The sequence below is a fragment of the Xiphophorus maculatus genome, chromosome 4, assembly GCF_002775205.1.
Source record: "Xiphophorus maculatus strain JP 163 A chromosome 4, X_maculatus-5.0-male, whole genome shotgun sequence".
Classification (NCBI taxonomy): domain Eukaryota; kingdom Metazoa; phylum Chordata; class Actinopteri; order Cyprinodontiformes; family Poeciliidae; genus Xiphophorus; species Xiphophorus maculatus.
This window is the reverse complement of record NC_036446.1, coordinates 13833117-13846651: the sequence shown is the minus strand read 5'-3', so window position 1 is coordinate 13846651 and position 13535 is coordinate 13833117. Positions and strand designations below refer to the sequence as shown.

The window sequence follows — 13535 nt, the reverse complement described above, 5'->3', positions numbered from 1 at the left end:
TCCCTGACTTCACTATTTTCCGGATGACCACATTTCCACAGTGTTACATTTGAAGAAATGAAAGTTTTACTGCACTGAATGGACAGAGCCGAAATGAAAGAAAAGAAAGACTCTAACCATCGCAGCTGGGAAGAGCATGACTCCACTGGTGACTCTGCTCACAAACAATTGGCTCCTGATCACTGAGTGTGTATCCAGGGTTGCATGTAAATGACACGTGGGAGCCAATGGAAAAGCTACTGCCATGGCGATGGCCGTTGACTGGGATACCGGGATCGAGGCACGAGTCTGACTCCATCCTGACACCTGAAAACCACATGGCACGAGCACAAACAGGAGGGTGAGTAAATGAGTGTCTGCAAAAAACACCTCTATCAGTTATTCCATCGGCCTTACTTTCATATCTGATGCTGAAACCAGCTGAGGAGCGGCTATTGTCGGTGGTGAACAACAGGAACAGGAAGTTGGATGTGGAAATCAGGAAATGAGGCGCTTGGGTGCCATGGTATTCACCAATCAGTGGGGAGGAGGCTGATGGCCCGTCTCTGATCTCCAGTGTGTCATAGTTTACCTCTGTCTGGAACCTTAACAAATAAACAAGTATGCACACACTAAATCAGACAACCATAAAGATACATGATGGGAATAGCGACTATCTAATTAATTGTTTAACAGAAAATTGGATTGCAGTGCTGTCAAAAGATGAGTTAGCTGAGCAAGAATATGCTAATAACTTCACTTGCAGCACAGTAAGCTAATTCAAATTTAATAGCTTACTCATGTACTACCTAAACATTTGATTAAAAGTACAATTGTATAACAATTTATCAGATTATAGCCTCCTCTGGTTGTTCTAACCTATGCTAAATTGGTATGGCCGCCGGCTCAATGCTGAGCACTGGTATATCAGCCACTGATGCATCATGTGACGCTTCTGAACCCACAACAGGAACATTTAGTTTTTATACTTTAGATCAACATTTAGCACCATCTACATGGAGAACCAACATTTAATTTATTTTTTGTTTCTTTCCTCTTTTTGTTCTTTCCTTTGGTTCTATATAAATAAAATTACCTTACCTTACCCTGCACTAGTTCACCAAATTATAGACTCCTCACATCTCCCCCCAAATATCAAACCGTTTATACTGCAATCTCAGTAACCTGCATACCAAAACAACTAAATCAGTTCATTTAAGACCAATACTTACCCTGGTTAGTAACTCATTAATCAAGAAGAAACTGATTTCTCATATAGGCAATCAAATGCATGTTAGCTGAAAAATAATCAGGCCTAGAGAGCCAGTCATCCATCATAACAATATCTGACCACCTCAGTGAAAAATGAACTAGCCTTTGCCACGGACATGTGCATTACTTCGCAAATGAAATGCCTTGCAGGTGATGAAGATGACTTGAATTTTACATCATGTCCCAAAAAGACAAATTTCAGCCATAGCAGGTTCAAGCTTGAGCACATTTTTACATGCCTTGTTTCCAAGAAAAATGTGTGCAAATAACAAACATTAATCATGTAGTGCAGTAACGCACAAACTTTATTTATCTCTATCTTGCACTGTAATTTAAGAAGACCTCAGTAAAGATTAAACAACTTAATTATATACAACCTAAGCAACCAAACATACTACCGATAATAATCATAGAAGCCACATTAAACCTGCAGACAAAAGTGGTAAACCGCATTTCTGCAAGCAGAATATTAAATAACTTACTTGTCAAAGTGTATTTTTACAGCATGGTCTTTCTGTGCCTCAATGACCCACTGGCAGTTGAGAGAATCTTTATAAAAGGATGGCCAACCAGGAGACAGTACAACACCAGTAGGGGCTGTGAGATGGCCTCCGCAGGGAGCTGGAGGAAGATGGAGACAAATACACGTAGAGAGATGCACACACAACGACGATAAATAATATAATTAATCATTTTTGCCTTGTACAAGAACCAAGATTGCATTTCATTAAATTTGAAGATTTATCATTTGCTCAATTTATTTTAGCATTCTAATCCTTTTTGAATGTCTTCAATTTGCACAAAAATGTTTATATCTGAAATTATGCTGAGCCAATCTTCTGGTAAAGTAAACAAATCCAACTTTTGCCTGTTTGAAAAACGCTTTAAATAATTAGAATATGCTAATTTATAGAAGAATTCAAGCATATTTAAGTGTCAAATTACATCAAAAAATGTATCCTTAGATCTGTGCAACTAATAAAACAGCAGGAAGCAAAACCAGCACTGACACTAGATTATAGATCAGAACACCTCTTCAATGAATTATTAGAATTCAAAGAGTAAAGTTATTTTTGGGCTTTCAGTATTTTAATTATTTTTAAAATTTAAGTGTTAAGTCACCTGCTTTAAAATCACTCATAGATTCACAACTTTGTGGGAAAAGGGGACAAGGTAATCATATTTAAAAAAAAATATTATCTTTTAACTTTTATATAATACTGTATATTAGTTGTAAACATGTTCCACTCCTCCTATGTTAAAACACTGTATCCCTACCAGTTGCCCTTTAAAATCTGGACTTTTAGCAAGTCAGAGACTTTTTTAAACGCTAAATAGCTGGGCAATTAGAACTTTGTAGATTCATTAGGAAATTAGTAAAGATATTTTGTATACAATTTTTTTTTTCATCCAACAGAATGCATCCCCCCACTCTGCATACTTGATGAGATGATGAACCACTTTAATTTGGTTGTCTCTACCATCTAATTTATTAACAGGCAAAGTTTAATAATGTCATTGAGACAATATAATTAACAAGAAAAAGACAAATGCAAAAATAGCCATCAGTGCATGGAATGATGCAAGTTACTCTCAAAAACTCTTCAAATAATAGTATGTTCAGAGTTCCTCTGTCATTACAATGACATGTTGGCCTATTTAAAATTATATGAACACCTGCCTGGATTTATATTAGCTTATATGAATATGTACTCGCATAACTAGAGGCAGTGTTTATAAATAAGCAGCCTAAAATAAGTGTGGAGAGGCCAAAAGCAATTAAAAAAATTAAATTCACACTCCTGCTGAAGTGAAGAAATGCATTTTACTTGCACAGAAGGAATCAAATTATTTGATACGTTGCTGTGTTTTAGTCTGGTGAAATATTATCACCACTTACTCCGACATACGGAGAAGAAATTGCAAGTTTGTTTATGTTCACCTTCACATCGAGGAACAGCAGCGGACCAAACGACATTCCCATCCTGAATGATGCAAGTGACCTGGTCCGACCCCTGGAAAAAAGATTACTTTTTGAAAAAATGTGCAGCTGATAGGAAAATTGCTTTTTACTCAAGAAACAATGGGAAAAAAGGAATCTGAAGTAGTAAGATATGATATTTTTTTTTACCTGTGTCCTAATGAATCCTTGATCACAGCGAAAAGCCACAGAGCTGCCCAGCTGAAACTGGTCACCATACCTTTGTCCGTTGACTGGAACACCCGGGTCATGACATTCATTCTGACCAAATGCTAATAGGGGGCCACAGCAAAAGAAAAGTTGATGTAAGAAGCAGCTTATTTCCAACTCAATTAACTTCTTCAAAGAGATTACTTTGGGTGTAAATAGAGAAAATGTAATAGAGAACTAATGAATTTTAAATTCAGGATATACTGTATAAAAGTAGATCAAAAATATATCACATCTATTAAATAGATTCCACTCCTAAAATTGGTTTGAAACCACTGCTCTATGACTGTCAGTGAATGTGACATCTCCATTGGTACAAAATATAGGAATGAAATTATCTTTATGTGGATTCAATCCTGTCATGTTAGGTTTAAATTATCCACATTCTGGAGATTAACCTGACTCCAGGCAGAGCACATACCCAATGATTTGACATGTCTCAGGTTGATTAGCTACTGATGGAGAGGAAATGAAGGCAGAATGAAAAAAAAATGGAGGAAAGAAGAGACAGGAGAAACTGTGAGCATGCAAATGTTGAGAATCTGCACATACTGCTAATATAGAATACATCTATGAACAAGGAAGCTCTATAACTAAATATGTATAAAACATTCAAATGACCCAAGTCAAGGGGAAAAAGAGTGGCATCTCACTCTAACAGGTCTAGACACAGACTGCCATTTTATAGCACAATCAAGTAACCATGTTTCCTTCAGTTGATATAAAAATGCTGTATATATCAAATATGACTTTAAAAACATGTGCAAATTAAAACCTTGAAATTGTGCCTCTCTCCTTTTAAGAGGCACCTGCTCTTTCCACCCTCTGCCTTCAGCACATCATCACAACAATGTTTCTCCATTAAGCCTTTAACAATGATCTTAGCAGCACTGCAGTGAAAAGTAGTTCATATAATAAGCTCAGCAGATGTGCAGTTCCACCAGGTGTTTGCTAATTGTTGCTGCCACTAGTCTGAAAGAGCTGAGTAAGGGAGTCATGGAGGATGGGTGATCTGCTTGAAAACTGCAGCTTCAAGGAGAAGCTGCATGGAAAAGGCAGCGCTGAGTGAGAGCAAGTGTTTAGGCACCGCAAACAGCAGTCATAGGAGATTAAAGGAATCCTCAAGCATGCATAAAAGAATCAAAGCAACACTCCAGGTAGGTTTTTAATGAGGCAATAACATTAAAACATGATGTAAAGCTCAAAAAAGTTTATTTTAAATAACACCCTCTCTTTAAGATAAGGTTGTAATGAAATGAGTCTAGGTAAAAAAAACAAACGTAATTTAAAGGATTTAGGAGAAATGAGAAACACTTAATAGGATCGCATCTAATTGAAGGTGACAATAAAAGATATCAAACTGACAGTGATTGTGTTGAATCTCCATGTTTCACACCAAATGAAGTTGAGCCATATGAGAAAAGAATAATAAAAAAAGGTATTGACTATGTTACTTTATCCACAAGCACATTCCTAATAATGTTACTGATGTTACTGCCATCTGGTATGGATTTGTGACATTAAGGCCACCGGAGCTGCATTCACTACTTTTTGCCCACTGAAGCCATTTCTTTGACTTTACTTGATTATTCTCTATTTATTTATTTGTTTTTAATAAAGAATTGCTCATGAAAATAGCATTCATTTTTTAACAAGCATCTACAGAACTATACTTTGAATAGGATGTTCATGATATCAATTTAAACATGGCATTCACACACACTACAAAGGAATACCTTGCACTGAACATGAACAGGCGTAAATGTAGAAGAGCTTTTATTCACTGGGACTGGGACTGAGTATTTGGCTCTAAAAACTGCCTTAAGCAGTGTGTCATCATAGTATTTGATTTTTAAAAAACATTATTAATTCAAGCACTTACAGAAAGACCCAAAGCAACTTCTGTTAAAACTAATACATGCATTAAAATGATAATAGCCCAAATTACTAAAATTGGAGAAAAAAATGCTTGTGTTAATTATTTCTACAGGTATTTAATTAAAAAGTCTAAAATTTCATAATGAAAAAGCACATGAATGTAAACGTCTTCCATGTCTACAGATGCAGTGGTGTTCAACGACACAAAAACAAACACATGCTAATGCATGTGTTGTTTGAATTGGAGGTTACATGCGAGAGTGTTTTCTTTTTTTTTAATAAATACGCTAAAACAAAAGGAGCAATCATTGTTTCATTTGTCAAATGTCACCCCTAAAGGAAGAGCTGAAGACAAGGTCATTTATGGAGGCACTGTGTGAAATGGTGCAAAGCCGCATGGTAATCACAGAAAATGAATCAAAATCAGTCATGCAGGACTTGCTCGGCCTATTGTAGGTAAACACACAGGCTGCAGTAGTCAGTTTTAAAGTTAGGCTGAATGAAGCAGGCTTTAGTAAGGTGATGACGATGGGTTTGAAGCAGAGCTAATCATACTGCTAATCAAACTGATGGATAATGTCAGCAGATAGTCAATGATGCATCGTTCTGGCTTGGTTCATTGGATCCTAGAATCTTCATTTAAGTGTTTAGACTTAATGTTAAGTATTTACAGCTTACTATAAATTATCAAAAACAAAATTTTTTATTTGCTCAACCCAATTCTAAAACAGAATTGGACTCATTCAATACTTTTACATGTACTTGTGCCTGCTACAACTATAGAGGATGTTATTACAGTAGGGCATCTGAAATTACTTTTGCTAAATTGTCTTTGCAAAATCATTCAAGGACTCAATTTGACTTATCTGTCACTTACAAATGCAAGGTCAAATTAGCTGACGTACATACGCTGCAAAAATTTACCAGAGCATTTACATGACAAGCTAATTGAAGGTCATGGTAAGAGACAAAAGAACAAACTGGAAAAGAAAACAATTATTTCAAGCAATTTCTACTCATTCTATGAAAGCTCGCATGATTATAAGAAATTGCCTAATAATTAATTTTAAATGCTTTTTGTCTAAAAAGAAAAAAAATTAACATTTTTATGAAAAAAACTGTAAAATAAAACTAACTTGAAGCTTGATTATTGTTTAAAGAATATCCAGTTCAAATGTCTTGTCATTTTAATTTATGTATTCAAAGTGAATCACTGTTAAAGTGTCCTGAAACAGCCAACAGAGACTTAACAGGCAATGATAGTGGTACTTATTGCTTATATGGTGGAACTCTTCATGGTAACTATATCCAGTAACATTGTGATGTAATTTCCCTGAACTGCTTGTAGAGCACACATGATTAAACAGACTGTTAGAAAAGGTTAAGCAGGTATGCATTACATACTTGTGTAGCTGATATTGAAGCCTTTCCCAGTATTGGAATGGTCAGACTGGAATTCCAGTCTCATAATATGTCCATTTGATGCAATTTGCGATGGAACGTCTTTTCCTGAGAAAGTCCCAAATGTTGTTGCCTCAGACAAACCTAAAAAAAAGAATTACAAAGGTGCACATTTAGACAAAATGCTCCTAAAGATATCAATAAACACATTAGACTCAAGTAAGCAGAACAAAGTGAAAAAAAGAATTAGGTTTAATAGTTCTTTTTACTATCACTAAAAAAGTCTAGCTTTGATGTGTTGCTGTCAATTATATTAAAGTTTCCACATGTAGAGTAGCATGGCCACTGCTTTCCCATGCAATTCTGCTTGATTTTCATTTCCCTTCAGAGCTCCATCAGGTATTTCTCTCATTGAACTCAATTCCTTTGGCTTTAATTTCAACCGGGCGAATCAGAGATGAAAGGAGAAGAACGCCACTTTTCTACGTTGTTTTAGAATTGTGGTCCGCCATGATTGTTGTTTAGAAACGGAAGGAAGAAATAAACAAAGCCATTCAGTCCCTGTTGGCCATGTTTCCAAATGTTAATTTAACATTAACAACCATCTTGTTTCGCTTGGCACTTTTCTCGGTGGAGAATGGCTGTTTATAGTGCACACAATTTCCAGTAAGCATCATAGCCTCAAACTGGCATATTACATAACTGGTGCATTACATATGTCACACCTAAGCATTACCTACTGGGTAAAATTTAAAACTTCAACAGAGTCCATACCTAAATAAGTAATTGTTTCAATGTAAAGAGTAGGAAAAGAGACTGATTTTTACCAGGCTACTGGTAGGATGACCAGGGAACAACATTTCTGGTTCTTTCTATTCTGTGAAATTTCATTACGTACAAAGAACTTCACATCTTTGATACTAATACCATAGAATTATGCATCTAGTATACTCAGTAACAGGAATGTTGTCACAAGACTTCACAATAAATTATTCAGAATCAAATGATATAATGTAAAATGAAGAGTGAGTGATATGAAATGCTAACTCTTTTCAAATTTTAACATAAACCAGACAAAGTTATTATATTAGATTAAAAGAACATTTCTGATTTGGATGCTCACATAGACTGCTTGAACTATGTGACTTCAGAGGTCTTGTGGTTGTGTGCCATCTCAACATCAAAACCTCCAGACATAATCACAGTGACATCTTCACAAGCTGACAATACTTGAAGCGAATATTCCAAAGGGAACTATTTGTTTACTCAAAGGACCTGAGAGAATATTCGAAGTGCAAGACTGAGTGTTGGATCCAACATTTTACCCTGCGGAACAGAGCTCCTGAAAGCAGAGATTTGTTAACCACACAATCCAACTACCATCAACATATTTCAGTAATCCAGAGAATTAAACATGTAAATATGAAATTATTTCTTCCCATCAACAAATGAAATTGTGATAATCAATGCGCAGTGAACACAAAATATATGACCCAATAATCCCAATAGTCCATACTGGCCAGTAGCTGTAGATTGCCAAGGCTATTTGTCCCTCAGGTATGCTGAAGTTGTTAAACAAGCTCATCTGACTATGTGTTTTGCAATTACAGCACACAAGTACACACAAGCCAAAGGAGAATTCAGTGAAATTAATTATTTTTGAGTCAACACAAAATTGTGTCCATCTGACCTACATGGATATCTGATGTAGGTCAGAAGGAGAAAAATAATTATTGAGATCCAGTGAGATTTTGACAAATTTCAGTGGAACGAAATCCTTTCTGTCAGTGCTCTCACAAGAACTCAAAAACAACCCAGACATAAAAAGGATTCCAAAAATTGTCAAAAACAATGTGATCCTAAACAGAGAAAAGAAGAGCAGAAGAAAACTCAGAAAAGAGTTTGTCCTTCGCCGATATCTACTATGTCAATTTTCATCATCAACTCAGTTTATACTCTGTGGCAATTAGACAGTTTCAACCCACAGAAATCGGAGTCCTGATAAAATCCCAGGCTTTTGGGTGAGATTTGCTGACTTCTCAGCTGCACGTTACCATGAGGTAAGTCTTGAGTTCGACCAGAGCCCAAATAACTGGTGGTGTGAATGCTACTGGAGTGCAATGGTCTTCACAAGTTTGAAGTCTTGATGTCCAAATATACGAAGATGCTGACATACTAATTGCCTAAATCCCTTTTTGTGTTAACCAGTAATTGAACAGGTGTGCTTAGTAAAGTGGTCGCTGAGCTTATGTTTTGTCTGTAACGCTTAATTTTACAAACTGATGGTCAAAACATCCACATGTTCCCAACTGAACATTTGTGTTTGAAAGATAGTAACAAAATCATAGCCAATGCATGTTTACAATGTTGGTTTTAAAATCATATTTGATTAATGCTCATGTGCAGACAGAAAGATTATGTTTATAAGATCAAGCAGATGCTTTGCAAATCCCTTAACCAGCTTGTTCTTGATTTCAAATGTTTTTGGATTGATACTTTAACTCCAAATGTTGTATTTGGAGCATGAACAGAAATGAATTAAAGTTTTATCCAGTTATTGCATCATTTTGCCGGTTCATCTTATTACAGCTGGATCTGTCCTGAAGTGTAAAGTCCTGGACAATTCTGTCACCACAGTAAAAGTGGTTCAAAGAACCCACACTACATGTGGAGTTACATGGTTTTAGTGACTTACAGATTAGCCTCTATGTCTCTATGGACAAATTCACAGTGCGCCAGATGAATGGCCCTAAAACTCCCAACTAGGGCCCGCACAGCCCTAACCATGTATCACCTCCATTCTTTATGACACATTTGTGTCTGAGCATCTGACCATTTATTCAAACTATGATCCAAACATAAGCAACGGATTTATTGAGGAACACAATGAAACAACAAGGGAAGAATCAGAACAGAGCCCAGGAGGTCTGTATTAGTCCAGAGATTTACTTGTACCCAATGTACAAATAAAGATATTATATCCACAAATATGCCTAAAAGACTTAAGAACAGATGGATGCTGGCTGGTGATGACTTTTTGCCATTGTCATAAGTGATGCTATTTTTCAGATATAAAAATTATGATATAAGACTTTAGGACTTATACATCCCAGTGGTTTAGGTACTTTTTAACTCTTCGCATCTCAGCATATATGACTAAGATGCACAGACTAACCTAAGTGTATAGCCTAAGATCTATAAGGATAATGTCAGATAAGTCCTTCACAAATCCATTCACTACATCAGGATAATCAATGAAAGGGAGTCAGACAGCTGATGCTCACCATCTCCTGTGAGAAGAACTTCTCAATGTTTTATTTAAGGTTAATTCAATTTCAAATGTTTCTTTAAAATTTGATGTAAATGACTATGTTGCACATAAATCCTACACTTTAATGCTACTGGTTGCTAACTGTTTGTTGGTAGGTTTTGCTTTTATGTGAACTCAAAGTTAATGATGCAAATCTTTGTTTCCACCAACAATAATAAAAGCTATTTATTTTCTTTACAACATCTGTTTATCTTTTTTATCTTTTCATTTTCATTTAAAACAAAAAAGCAGGTATCTTTAGGGGGTAACCGAAGTCAGTCCTTCAGGGCCGGCATCCTGCCTGTTTTAGTTCTCTCCCTGGTTCAACACACCTGGATCAAACAATGGCTCGTTAGCAGAACACTGACATGCTGAGAAAGTCGTAACGACCAGGAGGGAGAGAACACAAACATGCAGGACCCCGGGCCTTAAGGACTGATTTTGGTCAACCCTGCTAAAGACTAATTACAGTAGAAAACCTTTTGCTCTTCATCAGTAACACCTGAACAGAATTACAATTGACCTTAGATGACCTCATGCCTATCTCTGGAAAAGGAAACGAAAAACATTTGACTACATATAATAGGACTATTTAAGTAATGACTACTGAACAGAGATGCAAAAATATAAAATTAGTCTAAAATATTGAATTAGACTCTGTGGTTAGGTTAAATTAGGAGCGTAAAGTGAACACATCTAAAACACTTCTGGCATATCCCTGGGCTAAGCTGCCATGGGCAATCCTCAAACAGGTTACTACTATACTTCTGTTAAGTTTCACCTACAATGTTAAGTTATAGTTGCATGCTCATAAAACAATACATATAGGCAATTTAACAATAAAAATTTTTTAAAAAGCTAAACTGTCTTCTGTAGTGTGTAGTTTCTTTCTGGGCGAGTACCTACAGATGCATGACATACCTATTAAGTCTCCTGTTTTGGCCAGGAACCTACCATATTTTACCCCTCTTTCCCACCGTGTTCTCGTATTAGTATTTTCCTGTAAATTTCCTGTTTTATAACATAATTAGGTCCCCACCCCTCGCTCTAACAGTAGATCCAATCCCCCCCTATTTTGTTCGTTTAAAATACAATATACCATCTGTCCTCCTTTAGTGCACCATTTAAATGTAAATCAATACTCAAACCCCACAAAAAGCAGACTAATCAGGAACTATTTAATGGGACTTATCCATCAAATGTTGCATCAGGTCATTGACCAAAGTCAAGTCAAACTAGCTTCTAATACTGAACTACTAAATGCTTTTAGGGTCTCGTTTGAACTATTTATATTTACAGTTATGCTTATGTTTTAAAACTTAAAAAGGCCTAATTATAAATTTAACTAATAAACTTAAAATGTAATTATTACCTACTAAAGAAAATGTAAAAAATGCAATAATTTCTTACATATCATTCGAATGATATGATACGATTTCATATCATTCAAATTATTGACATGTTTTGTCCATAATTTGCCTGTGACACAGATCAGTCATACATTACCACTGACAACAAGCTGAGAGAAAGTCAGAAGGAAAGAAAGAGACAAAGAAACACAGAAGAAGGGAGCAACGAAAGAAAGAAAGAAAATATCCCTAAAGATGCAGAGATTTACAGACAGTCAATTAAACCCAACTTCATCCTGCCAGTCAAGCAGGAGCTTAACTCGACCCTGCTAAATCAATAACTCTGAAATGTGGAACAACAATATAATTGCTCTGTGTTTTACATGAGGTGAAAAAATGATCAATGTGATGAAATAAAACATAAAATAGCAATTATCTTTCAGTTTGGGTTATTGACCAGTCATTTTTTAACGTAAAACCAGTCTGCAGTTTACACTGCCTACTCGGAAATACAAGATGAAAAAGGTGATCACTTAATTTGTTTTTTGGGGTTTTTTTTACATGGCCATTTATGTTTCAGCTGTAACTCATCAAAACTTAACTGGAGGCCTAAATTTAAACTCTTTAAACTGATTATGAAACTGTAGCAATTAAATGAGAAAAATGCATAAAGTTATTAGGAGATAATTACCTTCATCTTTAACTACCAGCCAATCAAACTGTGGCTCCAGGTCAAAGTCAGAGAAGAAGAGATGTATTCGACTGCCCGGCTCAGAGATAATCAACCACACACAGTTCAGGTTATTACCATACTCCTCTGGATAGTTTGGGGACAACACGGTCCCTGATGGAGCCGTGAAGTTGAAGAAGCAAGAAACTACAAAAAAGAGAAGTGGAAAAAAATTATACATGTTTGACAATGTAAGCAAGTTCACAAAGACAAGTAAACATAAAGGTGCAAATGGGTACAGGCCTTATAAAAATGTGTTTACTTACACACACAACTGGGTTTGTTTCCAGACCACTGGTTATTGTGTTGGCACGTGATGGCTTTTTCTCCCACGAGCTCAAAAGCCGACTGGCAAAAGAAGGTCAAGACGTCACCGTGCTGAAAGCGATCGCCACTACGACGACCAAAAGCAGGCACTCCGGGATCACCACAACCTCCTCTGTTGATTTCTGAAACACATATGTAATTTTTCAGTCCTGAAAACTCCAGACAAGTCAGATAGCAAAAATTTAAAAAAAATTAAAAAAGTGTATTTTTATCTTTTAAGCAGGTAGCACAATAATGACGGCAAAAATAAATAGCCCATAAGCTTCATTGCATTTTGCCATTTTACAACCACAAACAGATTTTATGTGAAAGACTAAGAATTTAGAGCCAAACTGTGAACCAGAATCTGTTTTATTTCCTAGTTTTATTTTATAAGTTGCAAATAAAAATCCAACAAGTTTGGCACAAATTTGTATTCAGTTATTTGCTACAGTGTCATTCCCCTAAAGAAAAATCCAGTGATTTCCTGTCTTCTGAAATCACCAGATTGGACCAGGACCATTTACTCCTGTAACTGTTGAATATTTAATTTCATTATAAGCTGTTATATAAGTAAACGGTTGTATGGAGGTCTCAGAGGTGGTTTACAGAACATTAGTGAGAAAACAGAATCTGAAGACCGTAGAAGACAGCAGAGAGGTCAGGGATAAAGTAATAAAGCAGTGTTTCATAATTCAAGCCATTATGTAAAAATGGAAAAAGTATGTCCTTTACTACAAGTGTTGTGTGCATTAATAACATTTTAGGACTATTTTTAATTTAGAAGTATAATTTAAAAATAGATCTGAGTTACACTGGTAGAAACAAAAAGCTCTTCTGCATCATTAAATATAAAAATTATCCTCCTATTTCTATTGTATTTACTCGCCGATTAAATCATTTTAAATCAAATAAAAATAACTAGCTGTTGATGTGTGACCAGAGCATTATAAACAAGCGAAGTCGTAAAAAACGAAGAATATTTCTCACTAACTGACACTCGAATCTAAGAGGATGATGACCATAAACAGTAAGAAATACAAATGAATGGCTTATGTCAAAGCACACCCACGGATAGGATAATTTATTTGAAGCCCATACTTAAATCCAATTGATAAT

The 13535-nt window shown here is 35.7% G+C and overlaps 1 protein-coding gene across 4 annotated transcripts in view; it reads right to left on the bottom strand.

Moving 5' to 3' along the window:
* csmd1 (CUB and Sushi multiple domains 1) overlaps positions 1-13535 on the bottom strand; it is a 413944-nt gene that overhangs the window by 133497 nt on the left and 266912 nt on the right. For all 4 annotated transcript variants that reach the window (XM_023332533.1, XM_023332535.1, XM_023332534.1 and 1 more), the window contains exons 13-20: positions 12377-12559; positions 12072-12257; positions 6725-6865; positions 3383-3504; positions 3194-3266; positions 1734-1872; positions 397-584; positions 118-306 (exon numbers count right to left, since the gene is read on the bottom strand). In XM_023332533.1, the coding sequence (XP_023188301.1) occupies positions 118-306; positions 397-584; positions 1734-1872; positions 3194-3266; positions 3383-3504; positions 6725-6865; positions 12072-12257; positions 12377-12559 (1221 nt within the window). The remainder of the gene's footprint in view (positions 1-117; positions 307-396; positions 585-1733; positions 1873-3193; positions 3267-3382; positions 3505-6724; positions 6866-12071; positions 12258-12376; positions 12560-13535) is intronic.